The 25,240-nt window shown below is 39.8% G+C and overlaps 1 protein-coding gene across 10 annotated transcripts in view; it reads right to left on the bottom strand.

Annotated features, from left to right (window-relative positions):
- PRELID2 (PRELI domain containing 2) overlaps nucleotides 1–25,240 on the bottom strand; it is a 188,831-nt gene that overhangs the window by 131,220 nt on the left and 32,371 nt on the right. For all 10 annotated transcript variants that reach the window (XM_023256286.2, XM_023256294.2, XM_023256292.2 and 7 more), the window contains one exon: nucleotides 23,200–23,305. In XM_023256286.2, the coding sequence (XP_023112054.1) occupies nucleotides 23,200–23,305 (106 nt within the window). The remainder of the gene's footprint in view (nucleotides 1–23,199; nucleotides 23,306–25,240) is intronic.

Consider the following 25,240-nt stretch of genomic DNA (forward strand, 5'->3'; position numbering starts at 1 on the left):
GGGAATGAAACCACTAGTGGAATAAAATGTAATTGAATTCTTACCCTAAGATCTGAATTGCCCTCATTCTACTCTCTTCAATCATCAACAGATTCACTCAACAAATATTACACACCTACTGTGCACACCAGAGATTAAATAGTGAACCAACAAGACAAAACCCCTGTATGGAGCATACAGTCTAGTAGATCTTACTTCCCTTATTTCCATTTGTTTGTTTCAACAAAACCCCAAACAATAATTAAATGCCTTCCCTCCATTTTCAGGAAGAATAAAAACGGCCACAATAATTCCGTTTCAACCTTCTTTTTGCAGAGTGGGCCCATATATCTGGTGGTGTGTTTTTAAAACCAGAAAAGCACAGTCCCTCCTTCGGAAGTGAGCGCTGGTGAACTCTCCCCATCCGTCTAAATTAAGAACGCCACCACTTACTGAGCTGAACACTAATTGACATAAGTGAAGACTTTGAGGTTTGCCTTGGGAATTGAAAGACATTATTTATTGAATCAATTATGTTCACAATGTGACAGTTGATTTTTCTTTCCCTTTTTTCCCCTCTCTCATACCACTTTAGTCTTTTTAAGCAGAACAGTTAGAAATAGAAGGTGGAGAACAGGGGCAGAGAGAGAGACCTATAAAGTGAATTAAAAAAAAAAAAACCTAACAGGGAGGCCAAACCATTATTTAGTACCTCTCTTTAGTAAGGAGGTACCAAATAAAAGCCCAATCGATAAGAGCCCTTTCAAATAAAGTTCCAGTGCTTAAAACTCAACCCCTAGGAGATCAGGCTTAAAGAGGCTAAATTTACCCCACTTACCACACAATGATGCCTGAAATGCAGAACAAACATTAAGTGAATCCACCTTTATAGAGATGGCTTAAAAGCTTTTTGGACTGACAAACCATAAACCAGCATGATTTTATTATTCCTTTCCCCTCTGAGATCTTTTTTTCTCTCTATTACAAGGCTATCTTTTGCTATTTGCCAATGTACAGATGAGTGAGTGAGCCCTCACAGTCCCATTTCCCTAACACCAGCACTGGGCTGTCCAAGTGCATCCTTGTACCCCCATAAAGGCCTCCCAGAATCCCACAGATTCAAAACACTTCCCAGATCCCCCACTCTAAGAGTCTCTGAGAAATAGCTGATTATTGAGGAAAACAAAAAGCTTGTCTGAAGAGGAACCAGAATAAATTGGAACTAAAGGCGGCCAGATCCAGACAATATATGTATTTTGTTATCTAACTGATACCTCCTGAGGAAGCTCTGATTTACCTAGGAGGTCCCAAAGAGAGTAATATTAGGCTTCATAAAAATTGTAAAGTTCTAAAGCAGTTCTCAAAAGACACATCTGTGGGGAGCTCTTAAAACAAGAATTGCTCACTTAATTATCACCATGATAAAAGATGGGTGCATAATTTGCCTCACAAAAGGTACCTGATGTTGGGGCACCTGGATGGCTCAGTTGGTTAAGCATCTGACTTCGGCTCAGGTCATGATCTCATTGCTTGTGAGTTCAAGCCCCACGTCGGGCTGGTAGCTCAGGGACTGGAGCCTGCTTCAGATTCTGTGTCTCTGTCTCTCATTCCCTCTCTCTGCCCCTCCCCTCCTCACTCTCTGTCTCTCAAAAATAAATTTAAAATTTTTTTTAAATTGAAAAAAAAGGTACTTGATGTTGATGGATTATAAGATGGATAAACTGATTACTTTTGAATGCCAAGCTGATGAATCTGAATGTTACAATGACCGTGTAATCTGCCTAGTAGTTAGCATTCTTGAAAGTGCAGTGGAAAAGGCCAGAATAACAAGGGCTGCCAGAGAAGATGAAAGAACAGAACAAGGAAAGAATGAAAGTATGGAAAAAAAAAAGGCGGGGGGGGGGGGCGGGGGGCGGGGGAGAATGATGTGAGAATAACTGACCAGCAAACGTGGTACTTAAAACGGTTTCTGAAGAATCTGGATTAGCCAAGAGGGGTTTAGAAAGTGCAAAGTCAAATGCTGAAATTTGTATTATAAAACTCACTTTTTGATAAAAAGATTTATATAAAGTTTACTTCCCTTTTTTTATTCTTTTTTTTTTTCATTCAATTGATTTACATCAAACTTTCTTTGAATCTCTTCATTTACTTTGTGTAGAACCCTATTCAAACCTTCAGTCGTGTCCCATTGCTCTTATAATAAATCCACACTCACTATCATGGCTGCAAGGCTTTCCAACTCAGCTCACTGCCCTGCAGATACACAGGTCTGCTTTCGGTTCATGCAACAAGCTCACTTCCTCTCTCTTCCAGGCACTTCCCTCTGGCAGGAACACCCCCAGATCTTCCAGCGGCCAGAGCTCTCAACTCACCCAGCACCTCCTCAGAGACAACCCTGACTGCCCTAGGTCAGCCTGGCCACAGTGTGGATCACAACTTGGTCCTACTGTCTTTATAGCATTCATCACTATAAAAAAATTATCATGCTTTTAAAAATATTTCGTACTTTTGGGGCGCCTGGGTGGCTCAGTCAGTTAAGCGTCCAACTTCGGCTCAGGTCATGATCTCGTGGTTTGTGAGTTCAAGCCCTGCATTGGGCTTTGTGCTGACAGCTCAGAGCCTGGAGCCTGCTTCGGATTCTGTGTCTCCTTCTCTCTCTGCCCCTACCCCGCTCATGCTCTGTCTCTCTCTCTCTCTCTTTCAAAAATAAATAAAAATTAAAAAAAATATTTTGTACTGTCTGCCACCCTCCCTTCCCCCAGTAGAAAGTAGGCTCCAGGAGACACCTGGCCAGTGGGCATCATCTATGAAAAAAGGAAAGGGAGGAATCTGAATCCAGTTTTCTCATCAAAAGGTAAGAAAAACACTGCTCAGAGCTTCTCCAGGAAGACATCTTTTGCCCAATAAAGCATCTTTTAATCTGATGTTGTTTAATTCTTTTATATATAGAACTTCCTCATCTGTAAAACTGGGGTAACATCAAACAATAATAATAATCGACATTATTGGCAAATACTGAATGCCAAGCACTGTGCTGAGTGCTTTACTGCCATTGGCTTTGTTTATTCTATCCGCCTTAGAGGATTATCATCTTTTTTTTTTATACGAGATCTGAAGCTCAGAAAAATTAAGCATCCAGACCAAAATCACACAGTAACTAAGAAGCAAAGAGTCTCAATTTAACCCAAAGCAATCAGGATTGAGAGTCCAGGGGCCAGGATATCTTGACATGGGTGGACGGCATAAATGAGACTGCATGTATGAAAACACCTATTCTAATGTTGGGTACACAGCAAGGTTTGTTCTTGCCTTCCCTATTGACTATGTTCAGAAAGCGTGATAAATAAATCAGATATTTTAGCCCTGCTCACAAACTAAATGGCATGATTCTTAATATATGAATCAATATTTAATCACCTCTACAAATTATTTTAAATACAGTGTTTTTCAAGTAGGAATATCTGATTGCATGTATGACTTCAATACAATTTTCCCATCGTAGCTAATAAACTCTTGCGTAAGATTCATTTTTATTTTGATAAGCAACCCAAAATCTTTAGGTGTAACTGCAGGACATTAACTGATACAATAATTCAGATGTCTCTGCTTCACATAATAAAACTTCCTCTCCCCTGAAAGAGAGTATTTACCAATCTCACAGTTGGTAAAGGAAAAGAATATAGCCCCAAATAATAAAACCTAAACATTGGAAATGACATTATATTATCTAGTCCAGAAAGGAAACTCTTAGCAAAGAACTGAAGGTGTCCTATCTGACTCAGACAGGTGTCCTGGCATCAAATATCCGGATGAAAGGTTACCAAGTCATTTCTATACTGCCGCTTTTCAACTAAACTCTGACCTGGCATGACTACTTTATTAGCTAAAAGGCATTTAGTCATTGGTGTTTTCCTATTTTACAAAGTTCCTTCCCCATCCCTCCAACGTAACTCCTTAGCCTATCTTCATTTTTAGTTTCTAAACATGACCTATATATAGTTTTGTTTTTCCTGATTTGGACTTCATACAAAATATGGCTTCTTCACTACTAACCAATCAAGAGACCAGCCTCCTACCTCGTGCCACGTGCCATCCATGACGTTTCTGACAAACGAAATTCTGTTGCCTGTTTAGAAACCTCCACTGCTGGGAAGCTTTCTACTTCCATTCCATGGAGGCGAAACTGCCTCAGCACGTGGTACTAGAGGGGTCCAGGACCAACTCTTATACTCCTAACTAACCAACTCAAACACAGCAAGTTTCCTATCAATTCCCTTTATCAGCACTTTTTTCACTATTCATCAAATTTCAGCTCAGTCATAATTTTGTCTTGTTTCTTCCCTATCCTGAGAGAGAAAGTGATTGCCAGCATGCTTGTTTTCTCTAACAGAATAAATAAATCCAATAGACGCTCAGATAATTCTCCTTTTACCTTTTGTCTCTCCCCTTCTCTTCACCCACATCAATTTCTATACATCACCAATTTTCTTTAAATGTAAGACCGGTCTCCTGGGTCTTCACATATAAGTTTTGAAAGCCCTATTTCAGTCAAAAACCTATCATGCCAAATCTCAACAACACTGAGGTTAAGGGGCTAACTAGCTGCCAGGGGCTTCACCTACATTACTCCACTTAATCCTCCCAAAGGTGCTCCCAGGTAAGATACTTTCACTCTCACCAGCTCCTGGTAAGGGAATTGGACCTCAGAGGAGAGGGAGTTGCTCAGGGTGACAGATTGAGTAAGTGACCAACCTGGAATTTAAACCTGGAATTCTCCAACTCTTTCCACAATGATTATCTGCCTCAGTGAGTTTGTTTCTGGGCCTATATGCTTCCCCAGTGAGGGAAATGAGCAAACATGCTTCCCTGCAGGACTGCTCTGAGGATTCTGTGAGGCAACATAGAAAGCTAGGGACAAATGACTGCCTTTTTGTCAGGCACTCCCCCCCACTCTCCCCGTGGCCTGGAAAGCGGCTACTGATTTCTATGTGGACCCAAGTCAGACTAGGGGACCCTCACAATGGGACTCCCACAACCAGGCACCATCCCCCTTCCCCATTCAGTGGATGGTCAGTGACCCAGAGGAAACGTCAGCAAGGGCTCACCTCGTGCCTGTTCGGATTTCTCAAAGCACATTTTACTTTCTCTTCCCATCACCTCTAAAAGTTACTAATATTGTTCGAGGACACAGAGCCCATCAGGGTAAACCAGCTTTCCCTAGGTCACAGGGTGGTCAGCAATACACAGAGAACTAGAATCCAAATCACAGGAAAGGAATGCTTACTGAAAGGCTAAGGCCCTACTGGGGTGCGCTGAGCACACTGTTTGCCTGGTCTCATTTAATCCTGTCAACCTATGAGTCAGTGACACAAAGAAAATGAGAGGCAGAGAGGCTAAGAAACTTGACCAATGGCACCCAGCCATATAAGTGCAGGATCCAGATTCGTACCCAGGTTTTTGTGACTGAGCCCTCACTAAACTACCTCCTTAAAAAGGTAGATTGGTAGAGTTTTCTTCTCAAACCACCAAAAAAATGACATGTTGCTTTAGGCATAGTCCTTCCTGCCATCCCAACGTTATTCCTATCTACATCTGGGTAATTTTAATCTTACCTATTTAGGGGAGATGGGATGAGACCGAACTACAAGTAATTCTTAAAACTTCCCTAAGGATAAAAGCACCTCACCACATCTCCAAATGCATTTTGTTTTCTGTGGATACCAAGTAAAGCTCTCTCACACACTACCAAGAGGCTGGAGGACAAGTGTGTGCAGAAGAAACATTTCTGTTGAGCCCAGTTCATTTCTGTTGAACCTAGTATCTGCCAGTTAGAACTCCTTGGTTTTAACCAATGCAGATTAGTGAGGCTGTTGCTTCCCACATAAAGTCTTTGGCCATTTTGCAGGGGACAGAACCTGGGAAGGGTGAACGAGGCATGAGGGTACTGCTTGGAGCCAGAGGGCTGTATTGAACATTAGCTATATAAATAGGAGGGCTCACTTTCACTCCCCATCCTTCACATTACCTGTGGAATAGCAGAAACATGAAGTTCACGGCAAGCATAAGAAGGGACACCTTTTGAAAAATTCTAAGCATTTAATATTGTAAATTAACACAAACAACCAGAATAAAAGCTACATATAAATGACTAAAAAATAAAATCACTACATGCAAATAATAGTCTAAACTACTGTTGTTTTTCAGAGTCAATCATTTACAAAGGGGGAGAAAATACCTTTTAGTGCTTATAGACGCAAATGTTCTTTAAAATCCCCAACCCCCATAGTAAATTGATAGGGGGGGGAAATTGATAAATTGATAGCTTGGTCCCAGATATTCCTTCATGCATTAATAACTCCCACATAGACAACGTTCTAAATCTACCAGCTGCCCTGATGTTTAACAATCTAATAAAATTCTCCCCTTCAATGAAAAAAACAGCTAAGGTTTATTAAAAAAAAAAAAACATTCACATATCCTTCACTTGGTAAACTGCAAAAGCAGGACTCCTTTGAAATAACAAGCCCTTGTGGGCAATTCTGGCTCTTATTCTGAGACTGACAGAAAATCCTCAAGGCTCAGGGACACCTGATTCACACTTCCCTTGGAATTTGGCCAACAAACTCAGGCTCCCTGGCAAATAATCTGTTAGACTGGCTGAAATGTGAAAGGGGTAAGTGGCTGGCAAAGTAAATCAGGAGCCTAGTCTCCTAGTACAGAGACCAAGGGTCTGAATTCCTGGTTTGAATACACGTTCTACCACTCACCACCTGTGTGATTTGGGGCACATCAACCCACAGCTCTCTGTGTCCTCACCTAGAAAACGGTCATAACAGCACTTACTGCACAGCACTGTTGAGCAAACTGAAGGAGACAATGCATGTAACGTACTAGGATGATGCCTGGAGCACAGAGAGGGCTCAACAAATATGACCTGTTACTGTTACCTTTCCTATTACCCCAATGGCTAAAAAGTTTAGTTGCTTGTAAGACTATTTTAAAATAAAACAGAATGCAAACATAAAGAAGTCTTAGCACATTGAGAAATATGTACATGTGTTCACTAATTGAGTAAATATTTAGTGAGCATGGACTACATGCTAGGTATTGAGGATAAAACAGTGAGCCACACAGAAGCCTATTACTCACTAAGGGAAACAAAGAATCATGAAAACAGCCACATACTGAGCACTGTACTTCAGGGAATCTTTTCTAAGGTAATGATACAAAATACAAAAAATTCTAAATATAAAGATGTTGCACATGGTTTCACTTATAATGGTAAGCTTGTAAATGACTTTAGTGCTCAATCCTAAAGAAAGAGTAAAATCAATTATACAACAACTAAAGAAAATATTACGCAGTCATTAAAATGTTGGCTTTGAGGTTTATAGAGTTGCGGCGGCAGGCATTTGTGATATAATATGACTTGAAAAGAGCAAAACATTAAAGTGTACTTACACTGTAATTATGACTGCTTAAAATCTGCATGTAAAAGACTAACCAGAACATGCCAATTTGAGCTATAACGGTAAGATAACAGTTATCATTTCTGGAGTATTTAACATGTGCCAAGATATTTAAGCACTTTACATTATTTCCTTTTACTTGCACACTCAGAAGGTTGGTACTACCACTCACATTTCAACCAGAGGCTCAGTCTGTACACACAGGAGACGGGAGGGCCCTGAGATTTACATTCGGGTCTGGGTAACTCCCAAGACAGGCTTATTATAACTATTAAACATTTGCCTGTAGCCTTAATGGGAAGAATAAGTTTTTGCTATAACTTCCTTGAATTTTTCTTTTTAAGTAACACCAACTGATCATTTACTGTGTGCCAAATCCCGTCCTAAGCATTTTACGCATGTAACTCATTTGCTTCTCACAAGTACTTGATGAAGTAGGTTCCAATACTGCCCTCATTTTACAGATGAGAAAAATGAGACTCAGAAAATTAAGTGGATTACTCAAGGTCACACAGCTGATTGGTACAAGGTAGTCCGCTGCTTTTGAAGAGAGCCAGGACGAAAAGACACAAATGGCTCCTCTGAAAATACACAAAATATTTATGTGCAGGTAGCACCTATTCAAAAACATTTTAAATAAAACCTTAAAATTTTGTTGTTGTTGTTTACAGACTGAAAGAGTCTTTTGGGGAGGAGTGTGGCCATTTTTTGTGAAAAAAAATGAAATTATTGAAATTATGAAATATTCAAACATGTCAAGAAGTGAAGAGAATAGAAAAAGCAGTAAGTAAGCTTTCAAAAATGTTAATATCTTGAAAAGTGAACAAAAGCTACTTCCCCAGCAAAGGCCACTGATTGAGAAATTCTTCTTAAACGGGCTGTCAATATGAAAGGAGTTAATTAACTCTCAAAAACCCACCATTTTCCTTTACTAAGGAAATTTGGAGAAAAATAGAAAAACAGTTTAGCTAGAATCTAAGGAAGAAAGCCACACAAGAAATAAGGGGTCGAACTCCAGGCAGCAAGTGGGATTCCAAAGAAATTGAAAGTGACAAAGAAGTATCACTCTGACATACGTGGGTCACAAGACACAGGATTTTTCCTCCTTCCCAGCCAGGCACTCCAGCCTTCTTCCCGTCACCTGCCAGAGCACTGCCTGCTACAAGTCCCACAAAGCGTCGGCAAAACCAAAGGGGTCACGCAGCAAGAGATGAAATTCTCCCACAGAGTGGGGAGGCAGAATAAGAAATCACCACCAACAGAGGGGGAACATGATCAAGGAGAACGACTGGACATCTGAGAAAGCTCACAGAGCATTTAATTAGTATGCTGCAGGGCTTATTGGATGTACCTTTAAGAAATCAAATTACCTTTGCAATTCAAGGTGCTCTGCCCAGATTTCTGTATTAACTCCTGATCTAAGATGCCTCAGTGACATTTTCCTGGCCTTGTTGGTCAAACTAAGAGCCTTAACCTAGCACAGAGAACCCACCTGAATTCAAGTCCCATCCTACAACAGATTGCATCCACCAAAGATGTGTGCCTCAAAGGCACTGAATCCACAGTCTGCAGACACAGCCCCAATGTTTGCAGTATTTCAATGCCACCTGGCCAGAGCTGTTTCGGTTTTCAATTCTGTGCCTGCCTTAGGTTTATACGAGGTATGCGAAGATTTATGATGGCCACAAATACCTATTTTCTCATTGTCTTTGCTTTTGAATTTAGCACAACAGAGTGTGCGAGCGAGCTCAGAAAAGTAACAGGTTGGTTGGAAATTCTATCCAGAACAGTGGGGAGAACATGGCTCCCAAATCTCCAAAGATTCCTGGTTGGGTGTGAGAGTAAAGCAGCATTAGGAAAGCAAGCATCACATTAAGCTTATGGAGACTACATGTTCTCTATGTTCGGACAAGTGTTGACTTCAAGGTCATCTGACTTCAAGGTCATACCCCACAGTTAATGGAGACCAGCCAAGCATTTGGCCAAATGCTTGGCTGGTCTCCTCACCCAGGCTCTTTGGGGGAAAGGATTCTGCCCTCCAGCTCAGGAAGCCAAAGAGTACAGCAGTTAAGAGGATGGGCTCTGAGGTCACCACCTGGAATTCTAGCTCTGCCACATGCTGGCTGATGAGCCTGTGAAAGTAACCTCTGTGCCTCCACTTCTTTATCTGTAAAATGGAGACATGGGAATAACAGTATCTCCCTCTCTGTCTCTCTCTCTGTCGCTCTGTCTCTCTCTCTCTCTGAGTCATTGGGAGAAACCACTGCTCATAAAACAGTGCAGTGCTTGGATCGTGGTAAACAATCAATAGATTATAAATACTATTAATACTGTATACTATTAATAGTATAATACTATTAATACTATTAAAAATAGTATAAATACTATTAATACTGTATTATACTGGTTTTCTCCAAAGCTTCCAGAAAAGTCTGTGTTTTCAGAAAGCATGGATTAAAAATAAGCCAACATATCTATTATTGGCCACCAATATCTTGAAGACCCCCTTCAATACCTACAAATCCTTGCAATATGCAGTTTATTTAGTTCATCTGAATAGGACTATAAAATGGAACTATAACATCCCTACCACATGCTTACCATCTCCTCTTACTAACTAGTATTTATTTTATAAAAACCTGTTTATTATTTTTAAATATTTTATTGCCCTTCCCCAAACCTTGACCATCCACTATGAATTATTTCTGATGTTCCTGGATACCCGCTCAGCTTAAACTCCTGAATTTTTATGCAGGGTTAAATTCTGTCAGAAACAACACTTAAATCTTGGTATTTACACATTGGGGGAAAGGAGTGAGGGTTCAAACGAACAAACAAACAACAACAAAAAACATCATACTGCGTCAAAATGGAAACTGACCCTCTTAGTCCAATCCCCAACTTACAAAAAAATGACAGTGACGTTCAGAGCAACCAGTCCAAGCAATGTGGCCAGTAGGGTGCGGCCAAGGCAGGGCCACCACCCAGATTTCCTGATTCTTGGCACAGTGCTGCACACTGTGTGGAGACATGACTTCCAATCACTATAATGACAGTGACACATCTCAAGCTCAAGAAGCCACTTTCTGCCATTTCTGGTAAGAGTTTAACTTCCCAGGTTTCATCTTGTTTACAAAAGGCAACGCCCCACAGTTGCAGCTGGCTGATCTCAGGGATTCCCAAAAGCTTTACCACTGAGCAGTCTATTACAACCCTGATGAATTCAAATGAGCCATAGAGGGATTTTAGATTCCTAAGTCTCACAGTCAAGGTAATGGCATTGTTTTAAATTCAGGAGAAGGACCAAAACTGTTATCAGTCACAGAATACTCATTTTCCCTGAGATGTTTTCACTGCAAAGGCTACATTTCTTAGGACTAAAACTCTGAGACGGCACGACAAGGCGAGCTGATGGAGAGGAGATATGGAGGAAGAGGGCAGTTATTATTACTTAACTAATCACCAGCATCTAATGAATACATAGCGAGTAAATAAATCTACGTGAGCACTGAAGAGTATTGCCAACAGAGGTAAATTGAGAGCTAGGAAGTAAACCCTCTGGAACGAAGGACAGAAGTTCTTTCAAGTTGTTCAAGTAATGGAAAAAATCTTGAAAGATGGACAAAACCCAGAAAGAAATACAAGTCTCCAACATAAGCCCAGAAGGAAATGCAAACCTCCAACATACAGTCAGCAGATTATTAATGACACTGATGTTCACCTGTCATATCTGTGACTTTTATTTATTCTTTTGAATGACAGTTGTATTTGCTGTCTTCCTCGATCTTAGAATTACTGGGTTTTGAAAAGTCCACTCTTTTAAGGTTGGGACTACCATGCATGTGTGTCCACCAGACATTCATTTCACAGTTGAGAAACTGGGCAGCTAAGGGCAACTAGTTCAAGGTAACACAATTAAAACGCTTGGAGGAAGACTGAGGTCAAACAATTAGTTAATGACAGAAGCATTAATTTTCAATGTCTTTGGAGCAGGAACCAGAAGTCTGGGGCTAACAATTTCATTTCTTCTTCATAAAAATCCTAGGAGGGTAGAATAATTAACCCTGCTTCCCTAATGACAAGTGGAAATTCTAAGAGGTTACGTCATGTTACACAGCAAGATCTCTGATAATACCCAGAGTTGGCTTGCGGTGGAAGCTGCAAAGTGGCAAAACTCTTTCGTAAGGAAATTTAGCAATTTGCATCAAAGGTCTTAAAAATGTGCACACCCTTTAACCCCGGAAGTGATGAGAAATACAAGTACTTGTATTCATGGATTTACCACAATAATATCTATAATAGTGGAAAAAAAAAACAGAAACCAACAATAAGGGCATTTATGCCAATGGAATATAACAAAGGCATCAAAACTCATGTTTTCAAGGAAAATGTTAACAATATGCCCATAAATGAAAAAGTTGGGCCAAATAAACAGAATAATCCCAGTGTGTCTTTCAAAAAATACCATACATACATGCATACATAAGCAAACATACACGAACACAAATGGAAAGAACTAAATCAAAATGGTGAATATGGAGACACTGAATGTTAAAATAATGGATTTAAAAAATGGCAAAAAATAATTTTTAAGACAACACAAACTTGACCTATACTGCTGCAATCTAAAATTTTTGTTCAGATGAGTATTTAAGAGGGTATTTACTTAAAAAAATATCTCTTTTATCAGACAACTTCTCTTAATGCTGACAATTCTTGGAGTTTCTCTGTCAGCCATGTTTCATATATGTGCCCTCACTTAATCTTTAAAATAACCCTGTGAAAGACAACTATTATCTCTCCATTTCAGAGATGAGAAAATTGACGATCCAAGATGTGATATGTGACATCCAGGAAATGAAAAAACCAGATGATGGACCAAAGGCCGCTTCCCTAAAGCTTCATATTCAATCTTTGTGTTAAACACACAGCTGAAACCTTGTCTCACACTGAATAATCTTTCTAAAGACAAAGTGTACTAGGTTCAGGAGTTGACATTTGGTATATGACTATCAGGTTATCTATTTGCTTCAAAATATTTCGGTACATACAATATAATATTATGGTACATGTGTTAGTTCACATTATACATCAGGTACAGTCAGTCACCCTAATGCAAGCTTCAGGCTCCAAGGGTTGGCTGTGAACATTCTAATCAGCAAACTCACTTTCCAGAAATGTCAGTTACCGTTATCCTTGGAAACATCAGAGGCTTTAATAATTGGCACAAATTGTGCATTTTCACCGGTAAAATTAGTGGCTTCCTAATGGATGTGAGAAATGGACTCTCATTAATTTAATTAGTGGAACCTAACATACAGGGATTAGCTCAACATTCCAGAGATATACTCCTTGCACAATGAAGAGCTAAGATTCTATCCAGCAAGCCCTTCACCAGCCAACTTTAGGGATGGCACCCAAAGTTTATGTATACATGGTCCTATGCCCATCCACTGGGTCAGAAGACTTGGCCGCCTGATGTTATCTTTAGAACAGCCGAATCTTGCCTTTGGAATAGAGTCAGTTCTGTTTTCAGGGAGCCATCTATTTATACAATTCGTGGTCAGAGCGCCCAAAAGGACAGAGACTTAATCAAACTTAAAAAACAAGTCATCTATTTTGTGCCTACTTATAAATAAATGATTAATTAAATGTCTGTATGCATTGCAGAACTTTTTTATAAGCTCGGAGTGAAGTTGTACGGGTGCAGCTAACCCTTGCCAACTTCTAATTATCAGTTCCCAATACCACCAAAAAGAATTCACCAGTTGTGCATGCAACTTGGCATACCCATCACATGAGGTCGGTGTGGTAGGCAGGTCTCACATTGCTCCCAGTGATCCCTGCCTCTTGGTATTTATGCCCTTGTGTATCCCCTTCCCTTGACTGCAGGCTACATCTCGTGACCTGCTCCTAATGAACGCAATACAGAAATAAATAGATGTCACTTCTATGATCAGGTAACAAAAACTATGGCTTTTGCTTTGCTAGCACTCTCCTGCCCCTTCTCTTGCTTGCTGCCATGTTGTGAGAGCCCCGTATGTCGAGGAACCCAGGGAGGCTAGCAGAATCCTACCAGCCAGGAGGCTCCCTACCAGGGAGGCATGGCAGCAACCATGTGAATATACCTGAAACTGAATTTTCCCCCTAGAGCCTTCTGATGAGATCCCAGCCCCAGCCAAGACACTGACTACATCCTTGTGAGACCCTGAATCAGAGGATCCAACTAAGGCACGCCCAGACTCCTGACCCGTAGAAAGTGAGACACAGTAAATGTGTGCTGTAAGCTGTGGAGTGCTGGGGTAATCTGTTATACAGCCATAGGTAACTAACACAGTTTGCAAAAATGGTGCAACCAAACAGTAACCAGGTTTTTCAAATGCCCATTTGGACTACATATACAGTGTCTCAGAGTGTGTGTGTGTGTGTGTGTGTGTGTGTGTGTGTGTGTTGTGTACAGTGGCTGTGTGTTTGGAGATATATATATATATAAACACACACACACACACACACATTTGTATATACCAATATGTACACAGGAATACTATCTTCTGTCGCAGAGAATTATCTTCCACTATTAAAATGGATTTTTATAAACACCCTAAGGAAACAGCATGTTCAGATATCTTTAGCTATAGCATGTGTAGGCCAGACCTTCTCTAAAGCGATGTTCAAACTGTTTGACTTGCCCACATTGTTTCAGTGACAAATATTTCACATGCTGTTGAATTCAGTCTCTCTCCGCTTCAGCCTCCCAATCAACACAGGAATAATCATGGGACTAATAATGGGGCCTTGCCAGGAGAGTGGCTAAGATAACACATTATTTTACTACACATTGAAAATGTATTTCACAAACCTAAAAAAAACAAAAAACCTCTATGCGAGTGCATAATGAGAGCTCTGCATGTCCACAGCATTTATGGTCGTCTCCAAGTGGGAAGACAACTGGGCTAAAAAAAGAACACTTGCATGACAAGAGCGTTACCACCCATTTTGTCTCCTAAGCCTCTCCCAGAAGAGTAAAATGTGAAATCTGCAAGAACCACGTGGGAGTTCACCGAAAAGTTCTTTTGATTTTCGCTTGGAATTTTAGGGGTTGGGGGCCAGAGGACTGGTGACTGTTTTAATTTGGAGAGACGGAGATAGTGATACCCAGGGCAGTAGGAACCATGTTTTCTCAATGGGAACCCTAACAACACAAGGTGACATTTTGTTTTGGGGAGTGAAAAATATCTTACACTTTTTATGTATAAAGCAATAGCATAATATAGTCTACAAAGAGATAATCAGTATAGCCATGGTATTAATATTTCATGGGAAGGGGGACAAATAGAAAAAAAGAAGTCTTAAAAGAGTCACTGGGAGTGGGTTGGTGATAATGAAGAAAAGGTTGAAAACCAAGATTCTTGCAAAGGCTCCCTTTCCAGAATTGGAGAGCACCTGCAGAGCCATACCTGCCCCACAGAATAGCCTGATCTCTGTCCTGTTTCCTTCTCTTAGGATCCCTGAGGTGGGGCTTGACTGGCCTGGGCCCCTCTCAGCTCTGCTTCAGTCACTGGCCGTTTCCCCTAGGCTGCAGAAATGTGTACGAAGCCTTGCATGTGTCTCAGACTTCCCCCAAACCCTGTTTTCCTTCAGATCTTTCTGATTCCTTGATATGTTTTTTGAATGTGCTTGCTTACCTCAAGGCAAATTAACATATGTACTTGCTATCCAGGACGCTTGTCCTTGGCACTTTTCAACACTTTTCAACACCTCCAACTTTTCAACGCTTCCAACCCATCCAACCCATCATGGATCAAAACTGTCCACCAGAACATGAGATTACAGCAGACAGAGATGAAGGAAGAGTCAAGAGACAACTGAGTGGCTCTCGGACTGAGGAAAGCACCATATGGCACACTCACTAGTGTCACCAGCCAAGAGTATAGTATATATAGCACCACTCTTCTGGGCAGACGTGAAAAAAATACACAGTAATAGTACAGTCCATTGCTGCCATGGAAAAAGAGAGAGAGCTATCTCAAAAACAAACTTTTAAGCAGTTCCTCAAAAATTTAAACATAGAATTACCATACAATCCAGAAAAAGAATTGAGAGCAGAGACTTGAACAGATATTTATATACCCATATTCATGGCAGCATTATTCACAATGGCCAAAAGGTTGAAGACAACAGGCGTGCACTGATGGATGAGTAAACAAGATGTGGTATACATACTCAATGGAATACTACCCAGCTACAACATTGATAAACCCTGAAACCATTATGTTAAGTGAAATAAGCCAGACAGAAAAACACAAATATGGTACAATTCCACTTCCATGAAGTACCTAAAGTAGTCAAATTCACAGAGACAAAAAATAAAATGGTGGTTGCCAGGAACTAGGAGGAAGAGGAATGGGGAGTTACTATTTAATGGTTGCAGAATTATTACTTAGGAAGATGAAAAAGTTCTGGAATTGGATGGTACTGATGGTTGTACAACACTGAATGCACTTAATGATGTCAGACTGTAGACTTACATATAGTTAAAATGGTAAATTTTACGTAACATATACTTTGCTACAATAAAAAGGTTTTAATGTAGTTTTTAATCCTGGGGGGGAATCAGGAGATCTTTTCTGTAGGTCTACCTCTACCTTCTTGAGTCACGATTTTGGCGAGTCAAATAACATCTTAAAAACTCATGCTTCCTTTTCTGTAACACCCTGCTTCCCAAACTTGCAGACCAACACATGTACTCAAGAGCCTCTTCTCTGTTGTGCCCCCAAGAGTCTGAGCCAGCAAGTCTTGTGTGCAGCACTTGAATCTGGATTTGATCAGCAGCTCAGGAAGGGAAGGACTTTTCATTCTGAGAATCCATAATTCCCTGACCTTTCCAACTGATGGATGACATTTTCCACTGCATCTTTTCTATGTTGCCAGCCAAACCATTCCCAACATCATCTTCACGTGTACCTTTTCTTGAGGTATAACTGGCATACATTATATTAGTCTCAGGTGTACCACATAATGAATCAGTATTTGGATATATTGTGAAATGATCACCACAGTAAGTCTATTTAACATCAGCACCATACATAGTTGCAGAATTCATTTTTCTTGTGATGGGAACTTTTAAGATTTACTCTTAGTAACTTGCAAATGTGCAATACAGTATTAGTAACTACAGTCACCATGCTGTACTTTATATCGCCACATCTTTATTTTATAACTGCCTTTGGCAACCACTAATTTATCCTCTGTATCTATGAACCTGGCTTTTATTTTTGTTTTAGATTCTACATATCATTGAGCTCATGTGGTATTTGTATTTCTCTGACTTATTTTCCTTACCATGATACCCTCAAGATCTAACCATGTTGTTAACAAATGGCAAGATTTCATTCTTTTTTATGGCTGAGTGACATTTCTGTGTGTGTGTGTGTGTGTGTGTGTGTGCACACGTGTGTGCACGCACCACATCTTTTACATCTTTTTTATCTGTTCATCCATCAGTGGATATCTAGGTCATTTCCATATCTTGCCTAATGTAAACAATGCATTATTTACGTGGGGGTACACCTATCTTTTTGAATTAGTGTTCTCATTTTCCTTGGATAAATACCCAGAAGTGGAATTGCTGGATCATATGGTGGTTCTATTTTTAATTTTTTAAGGAACCTCCATACTGTTTCCCATAGAGGCTGCACCAACTTACATGCCCTTTTTTTCCATGAGGGTTCCTTTTTTTTCCACATTCTCACCAACACTTATTATTTCTTGTTTATTGATACAAGTCATTCTAACAGGTGTGAAGTGGCATCTCATTGTGATTTTGATTTATACTTCCCTGATGATTTGTGATGTTCAACATTTTCTCATGCATCTGTTAGCCATCTATATGTATTCTTTGGAAAAATGTCTATTCAATTCCTCTGCTCATTTTATTGAACATTTGTTTGGGTTTTTGTTGCTATTGTTGTTTTGTGTGTGATATAATAAAGTGGTCCAGCTTCATTCTTTCGCATGCAGTTGTCCAGTATTCCCAACACTGTTTGTTGAAGAGACTGTCTTCATGGTTTCTCTGTTGTAAATTAGTTGACCATATATACATGGGTTTATTTCTGGGCTCTCTATTCTTCCCCTTTGGTCTGTGTCTGTTTTTAGGCAATACCATAATGTTTTGATGACTACAGCTTTGTAATATAGTTTGAAATCAGGGAGCACAATGCCTTCAGCTCCTTTCTCAAGAAGAAAGGCTATTTTGGGTCTTTTCTGATACCATAGAGATTTTAGGGCTGTTTATTGTATTTCTGTGAAAAACGCCACTGAACTTTTCTTTTGTAATATAAAGATATTTTCAAAACAAATAGCACAAAAACAAATCCATAGTCCATATTAAAACAGAAAAAAGGATATATCATTATAGTAAAAATGGCAGAAACACCAGCTAAACACACCCTCAAACCTGCATTGAAGTCCGGAATTTAGGCCAGGTGGAGTCTGGATAAAACCAGAGGCTGGAAGCTCTGAACAGAGCCATTCAAGACCTTTTCAACTACCAACATCATGGCCCCTCGTCCCTCTAGTCCATTCCAAGTCCTTCCACAGCAACTGAGTTCCGTGCTTCTACATTCCTCCATCCTTACTGTAAACCCCACAACTCCTTGCTCTGGCTCTGTCAAGCACACCACATCTGGCCCCACACAAGTGGCTGCTTGAGGGCAGAGTGCGTGGATGTGGCAGTGTGGTATTCATTAACAGTACACTCTGGAGTCAGAGAGGTTTGGGTTCAAATCCCAAGTTCACCACCCACTAATTCTGTGACCTTGAGAAAACTGCTTTGTCATTTGGGACCTCAGTTTCCCCGTGAATGAAAGAGGAAGAAGAGTTCCTGTGTCATAGACTTGTTTAGAAAAGTAATTAAGGTAATGTGTGCCATGCATAGGGCATGGCATCAAGTAAGCTCTTGTAAGTACCAGTTGTTATTTGAAAATCCTTCCCAACAATGATCATAGTGCTGAGCACTGACCACCACATGGGGTTCAATAATTCTCACCATCAGCAGATGTTTATTCGTTGCCTGTCAGGCCTTCCACCCTGAGCTAGAATCTGTGAAGTAAAGCTGTATAAGGCACAGCCTCCACTCTTATGAATTGTTTCATTCCTGCTTGTGTCTCCAGCACCTTACCCAATGCCTGGCAGACAGGTGATACTCAAACTGTTTGTGGAACTACACTTCTGAGTTTAAAATCTATTGGGTGTTCATATGGGTTTGGAAAACAAACAAACATGCAACCATAAAAAGAAAGTATGAAAAGGAAGTATGTGAGTAGGTTTTTTTTTTAAATTCTTGAAAACAAAAATAACACCTTACATATATTTGACCTGTGTTCTTCAATCTACTGAAAGCTTTCAAACATAGTTTTCATACCTATCTTCGGGAATGCATTAAAGTTTCCATCTTGTTGACAAGTACATACAGGATCAGGGGAATAAAGTGATTTGTGCCACATTACAAAGATGAGCTTTAGTGGGCTATAAGTTCAGAACAGCTTCTATTTCAAAAGCATAGCTCTTGACTTGGCTACCAGGGGGCAATCTCCATTCTCCTGCCCACATACTTCCATTCTCAGAGAAAAGGGAAGTCCGAGCAGTATATGAAAAGTCAGCATTTGTGTTAGAAGGGCCCCCAAATTGTATGTCACCTCAAAGTAGTGAAGGGAGGAGAGAAAAATAATTGCACAAGCCACCAGAGGCACAGAAATACAAGTGACCTCACCTCGGGGGTTCATATCTAGGGCCAGCTTTTAATTTACAAACACAAAGATACTGAATTTGCGAGTGTCTCATTTTGCTTTTTCTAGAAAAAAAAAAGATATCAGATCCCACCTTTACCATCACTAAACAGTCTCAAGAATAAAGTCCTAAATAAACTCACCTAAAACACTCTCAGGATGACTTCCACAGAAGCCATTTATGCAGGCTCAACTGTAAAGGTTTATCAGGAAGTCAGGCTGATACAGGAAAACATCCCCACTTGGCTAAAAGGTAAAAGACCATTTAGGACAAGTGGCTCCTAAGATTGAAAAGCTAACTCATTAAGCCTCTTAAAAAAAAAAAAAAAAAAAAAAAAGAGGAAAGCCAGAAAAGGCAAAACCTCACAGGAAAAATATATTCTTACTTCTGAGCAAAAGCAAGAATACGCAGGAATTACTTGGGTTTCTCACTTTAAAAATTTAAAGTCACTTCGGGTGCCTCGTGGCTCAACTGGTTAAGCCTCTGACTCTAGATTTCAGCTTGGGTCATAATCTCATGGTTCTTGAGTTCAAGCCCTGCATGGGGCTTTGAGCTGGAAGTGTGGAGCTTGCTTGGGATTCTCTCTCTCTGTCTCTCTCTCTTTCTGTCTCTACCCCTCCCCAGGTCTCTTTCAAAGTAAATAAATAAACTTAAAAAATTTAAATCCACTTGATGATTTCCAGATAATACTCATCAGAAACCAAATGAGATATAGCTGTGCATTCTATCTCCTTTCTACCCATTTCCACGTGAATGTAGGACCGCTGCCCAAGCTATGATGGGTTGAGGGGAATTGGAATTAAGATTCATAAAACCCCCTCTCTGCCATCAAGAACATACAATCTACTGTGAGATCATGCCAGAAACCCTTGGGAGTATTTACCCATCCCACCACCCTTTTCCCTGGGACATGACTTCCCACCCAATCCAGTCACGACCTGGGACGAGCCATATTCGTAAAACCTGACGTCCACCCTCCTGGCTACGCTTGACCTATGAAATGCCAACAAGAGTCTCTTCCAAAGAATTTGTAAATGAATGAAATAAGCAGACAGTCTCTTGGTTGGCCAAAACTCTATACAAGATGTACACCTGGACTGTAGAGGCCCACATGATAAGAAAGAGAATACAACAGATGCATACTCTTATAGACAAGTGCTGAAGAAGGAATAGTATCTGGGTTCCTGGCATCTCTCAGTCCCAGGGCAGACCATTCTGAAGCCTGCCTGCCTCACGGCCCTTGTACCCTTACAATGAATGAGCTAGCCTAAAGTAGTTTCTATTACTTATAACCAAAGAGTCCTAATAACTACAGAGAAAGTAAGACTACCACACAAATGCATCTGATACACAGCAAAGGTGCTGAGTGGGCAAACCATCTGCTTTGTTTATCTGAAAAATCTTGCAGAGTAAAGTGGCAAGGGGTAAGACTTGTAAAACATGGGGATGTGAGTTCAGACTCCACCTTTTGCTCTCCTTGTGACCTTGAGTAAATCCATTTAAAAGCCCACGCTTACCACAGAGCCTAGCAAAAAGCAGGTGCTCCACGTATACGTGTAAGAAAAAGGCAGACAAGCAGCCACCCACATATTAGGTGCACTTAACTCTTCCAAGACATTTCTCATCGATAAAATGGGACTAATAATGTTCACTTTATGCATCACACAGGATCAGAATATCCACAACCACTGTATGGTTAAAAGTCATTACAAGGTTCAGATTGATGGACAGGTCGAACATAAACCCATCTGAATTAATCAAGGACTATTTATTTATCTAAAGCAGGGGTTGGCAAACTATATAGCCCACAGGCCAAATCCAGTCCACCACCAGTGTTTGTGTGATCCACAAGAATGGTTTTCACAAATGAACATTTGCAATTTGATGGTAGGGAACACTAACTCTGAATCACAATTTAGCTAAACGTTATGTCCTCCCACAAAATGGAATCCCATTTTTCTGATCCGAAGAACTATATTACAAAAAAAATTCAACTATTATTATATTTTTAATTTTGTAAATAAAAAAAAATTGTGGAAACTTGTTTCTCTCTTGCTATAAAGCCCCAACATAATATCTCCAGTTTGCTTCTTGGCCCACAAAGCCTAACGTATTTACTATCTGGTTCTTTACAGAAAATTTTTCTCAATCTTGATCAAAAAAGTGTATGATACTCAGGGATATGGCAGTGAAATTATTTCTGTCATCAGACCCATTAATTTCACAGTGCAATTTTGCACAACATGTGGGTTTTTACACAGGCATACTTTGCAATATAGCAGAAAAACTTCCAATCATGTGTGAGTGAGTAAGGTCATATCAGACCTTCTAGAAGCCCAGCTATCCACTTCGAGCCCAGCTTCAACAGGCTGGGCCAGTCTAGATATGTGCATTTCTGAGACAGGAATACACCATTAATCTTGACAGTATGTTTATGGAGTACAGTACAGTATCAAACGCTCGTTCATCATCCTCAGCCTCCCAGACTAACACATCATGGTCCAGGCTCATTCTTGAACCTAGATCTGCAAAGCGAGAACAAAGGTTTGCTACCCAGATAATCTCTGGAGCCACAATATTCCTTCAGACGAACCATTAAACCTATTATTCTACAAGACAAAACAAGGTAACATATGCATAGCATATGTCCTGAGTAAATCCAGGAAGTGATTATGCCCCTTATCACAATAACAACAACAACAATTTAAAAGTACAATATTATAGGGGCGCCTGGGTGGTGCAGTCGGTTGAGCGTCCGACTTCAGCCAGGTCACGATCTCGCAGCCCGTGGGTTCGAGCCCCGCGTCAGGCTCTGGGCTGATGGCTCGGAGCCTGGAGCCTGTTTCCGATTCTGTGTCTCCCTCTCTCTCTGCCCCTCCCCCGTTCATGCTCTGTCTCCCTCTGTCCCAAAAATAAATAAACGTTGAAAAAAAAAATTTTAAAGTACAATATTATATATAAAACAAGTTAATAAAAATTAAATAATAATTTCTCAATACTTCAGAACTCCTGTAATAAGCATATCATAATGCATAAGGAATAGACTTTACCTTAAAGACATTTTGAAAATAATGCTGTGAAGGCAAGAAAATGAGACATATAAATTTCTCTATATAAGACAGATTAAAAATAGAATAGCTCTATTTATTTATTTTATTTTATTTTTACATTTATTCATTTTTGAGAGAGAGAGACAGAGCACAACCGGGGGAGGGGCAGAGAGAGAGAGGGAGACACAGAATCCGAAGCAGGCTCCAGGCTCCCAGCTATCAGCACAGAGCCCAATGCGGGGCTTGAACTCACAAACCACAAGATCATGACATGAGCCAAAGTCGGATGCACAACCAACTGAGCCACCCAGGTGCCCCAAGAATAGCTCTATTTAAAACAGGGTACAACCTTAGACTCTAAGGTGGTCTCTAAATCACCTTCATGGAACCCTAAACTCCCACAGAATTTGAAAAACACAAGAAGTGACAACCAGGAACTCAAGGTCTCTGTATCTTCTTCATCCATAATAACAGAACAACAAAAATAGCTACTTCAAAGGTTTGTATTAAATAATAAATAAAAATTCTTTTTACAGTGAGTTCATAATAAATGCTCAATAAATACTAGCTATTATCTTTTTCACTAAATGGGTGTCATCATACTGAATATACTGAAAATGTAATTACTCATTCTGATTATATCTCTTAGTTCTCCATATTATTACATATTCTTTACTGGCATAGTTTTAATTTAATGGGTCACAAATGGCATTTAAGTTTTACTTTGATTTGGATGTATGCAATAATTAGCAAAGATACTTATTTTTGCATCTATTTGTTTATTTTTTATTTGTTTGTTTATAAACTGTATTTTTTTTCTCATCGTGTCTGCTCAGGAGCCTTATTCCATAACCCAACAGGAATCTTCATGATTTCTTAAAATAAATATTGGTTCAAAGTAAAAACAAGCTTACCCTCTGGGCTCCCTGTCTTAAGAATGTGCTGGCAAAAGTCTCCAAAATGCAGTTGAGAAAGCCAGCCCCTGTAATTGAAATTCTGCCTCTCTGAATGAACTCTGTCCTGTTAAAAAAAAAAAAAAAAAAATCATTGATGTCATTCTACGTTTGGATACTTAAACTACAGAGATTTCCCAAAGCATTACCATTTAAAGTCAACACAAAACAATATCCATAATAATTCAATAACTGCCTGTTACAACAAAAGTTTTGTTAAAAAGAGATTTACAGTTTATATAAGCAATTGTTTTATTCAAGTTAAGAATATTTCATGTTGCTAAAAGAGTAAATTTTAATTTTCTCATCACACACAAAAATAATTGTGTGAGAGGTGATGGGTGCGTATTATGGTAATCATTTTGCAACACATACATATATAAAATTATGTTGTACACCTTACACTATGTTATATGCCAATTAAGCCAAGAGAAAAAAGAAAATATATATAGCTTCATTATTCTAAGTGTAACTACTGCAGAATATAGGATGTCTAGTCATAGCTAAGACTACATAATCCCATGATAAAATTGTGATAGTCAGGAGATCTGTACTCTATCTTTAAAATGTTGTTCTTCTTGGGGAGCCTGGGTGGCTCAGTCGGTTAAGTATCCGCTTTCAGTTCTGGTCATGATCTCACGGCTTGTGAGTTCAAGCCCCGCGTTGGGCTCTGTGCTGACAGCTCAGAGCCTGGAGCCTGCTTTCGACTCTGTCTCCCTATCTCTCTGCTCCTCCCCTGTTCATGCTCTGTCTCTCCCTCTCTCTCAGAAATAAATACACATTTAAAAAAAAATATTTTTAATACATAAATAAAATGTTGTTCTTGACTCACAATAAACTTAACTAATTCCAATTAAAATATATGTATATATTATTATGAATATATATATTCATTTCATGCTGCAAAATGGCCTTTTAAAATGGAGTCTGAGATAATTATCAGATGTAGGACTTTGGTTGGATTACTAAGACTCTCTTAACTCAGTTTCCTCATATGTAAAAATGGGAATATTCATAGTATCTTTCATTCACAACTATCTTGAGAAGTAAATATGAACTGTTCCTCAGACACAAGCCTTCATTAAATGTTAGCCACTATTACTACAGAGGGAGCGAGACAGACAGTAGAGACAGAGACTAGAAAGTCAGAAGCCTGAGATGACTTCTTTAAGCCTTGATTGGAGGGAAGGGGGGCTGAGATAAGGTGTGCCACTCTGCTATTTAGAGTTCTACCAATATTAAATTATCTCTATTTCATAAAACAGAGAACACTTGAGAGTGACATCAGAAAGATGGCAGAATTACCCCCAGGCCCTCACTCCCCCAAGGATGTTCCACCTTACCAATCTATGGACCAGCTTGCCTTTGGGAGAACACTAGAACTAGTTAAGAGTTTGCAGGTGAGTACAAAGTCAAGAAGTGCCACATCGAAGTTATCATAACTCTTATTAGACCTTCTGTCTAATTCTCTAGTAGCAGTAGCCTCTATATGCAAATCGTGCAATCAGTAAAAAGAAGCCTTCAGATTCCTCTTTCTCTCTCTCCCTCCCTCTCTCCCCCCTCCCTCCCTCCCTCCCTCCCTCCCATACACACACACACACACACACACACACACACACACACACACACACAGAGCTATCCTAGCCAATGTGACATAAACAGTCTAGGCAAATAGTCTGTCTAGGCAAAGCAGCCTCCACCTCTTAGATTTAAGCCTATTTAAAATGATTTGTTCATGTAAAACTACATCCTAGTGACACTAATCTTTCCTGTCTTTATTCTAGATTAGTCAGAGTAGAATTTTACAGTGATTTTAATATTTAAAAATGAAAAGTTGAGAAGTCTTACACTCTTGGGAGAGATAAACTCTTCAGTCCTCAAGGCAAGTGTAGGTGAGGGATTAATAAAAGTCTCTCTTACATCATATTCTAACCAGTATTTCTTTCTGCTACTTTTGGGAGATGGAAGTGTGCAGAAAAGCACTCTCATGGTTTGCCCACAT

The sequence above is a fragment of the Felis catus genome, chromosome A1 (assembly GCF_018350175.1).
Source record: "Felis catus isolate Fca126 chromosome A1, F.catus_Fca126_mat1.0, whole genome shotgun sequence".
Taxonomy (NCBI): Eukaryota; Metazoa; Chordata; class Mammalia; order Carnivora; family Felidae; genus Felis; species Felis catus.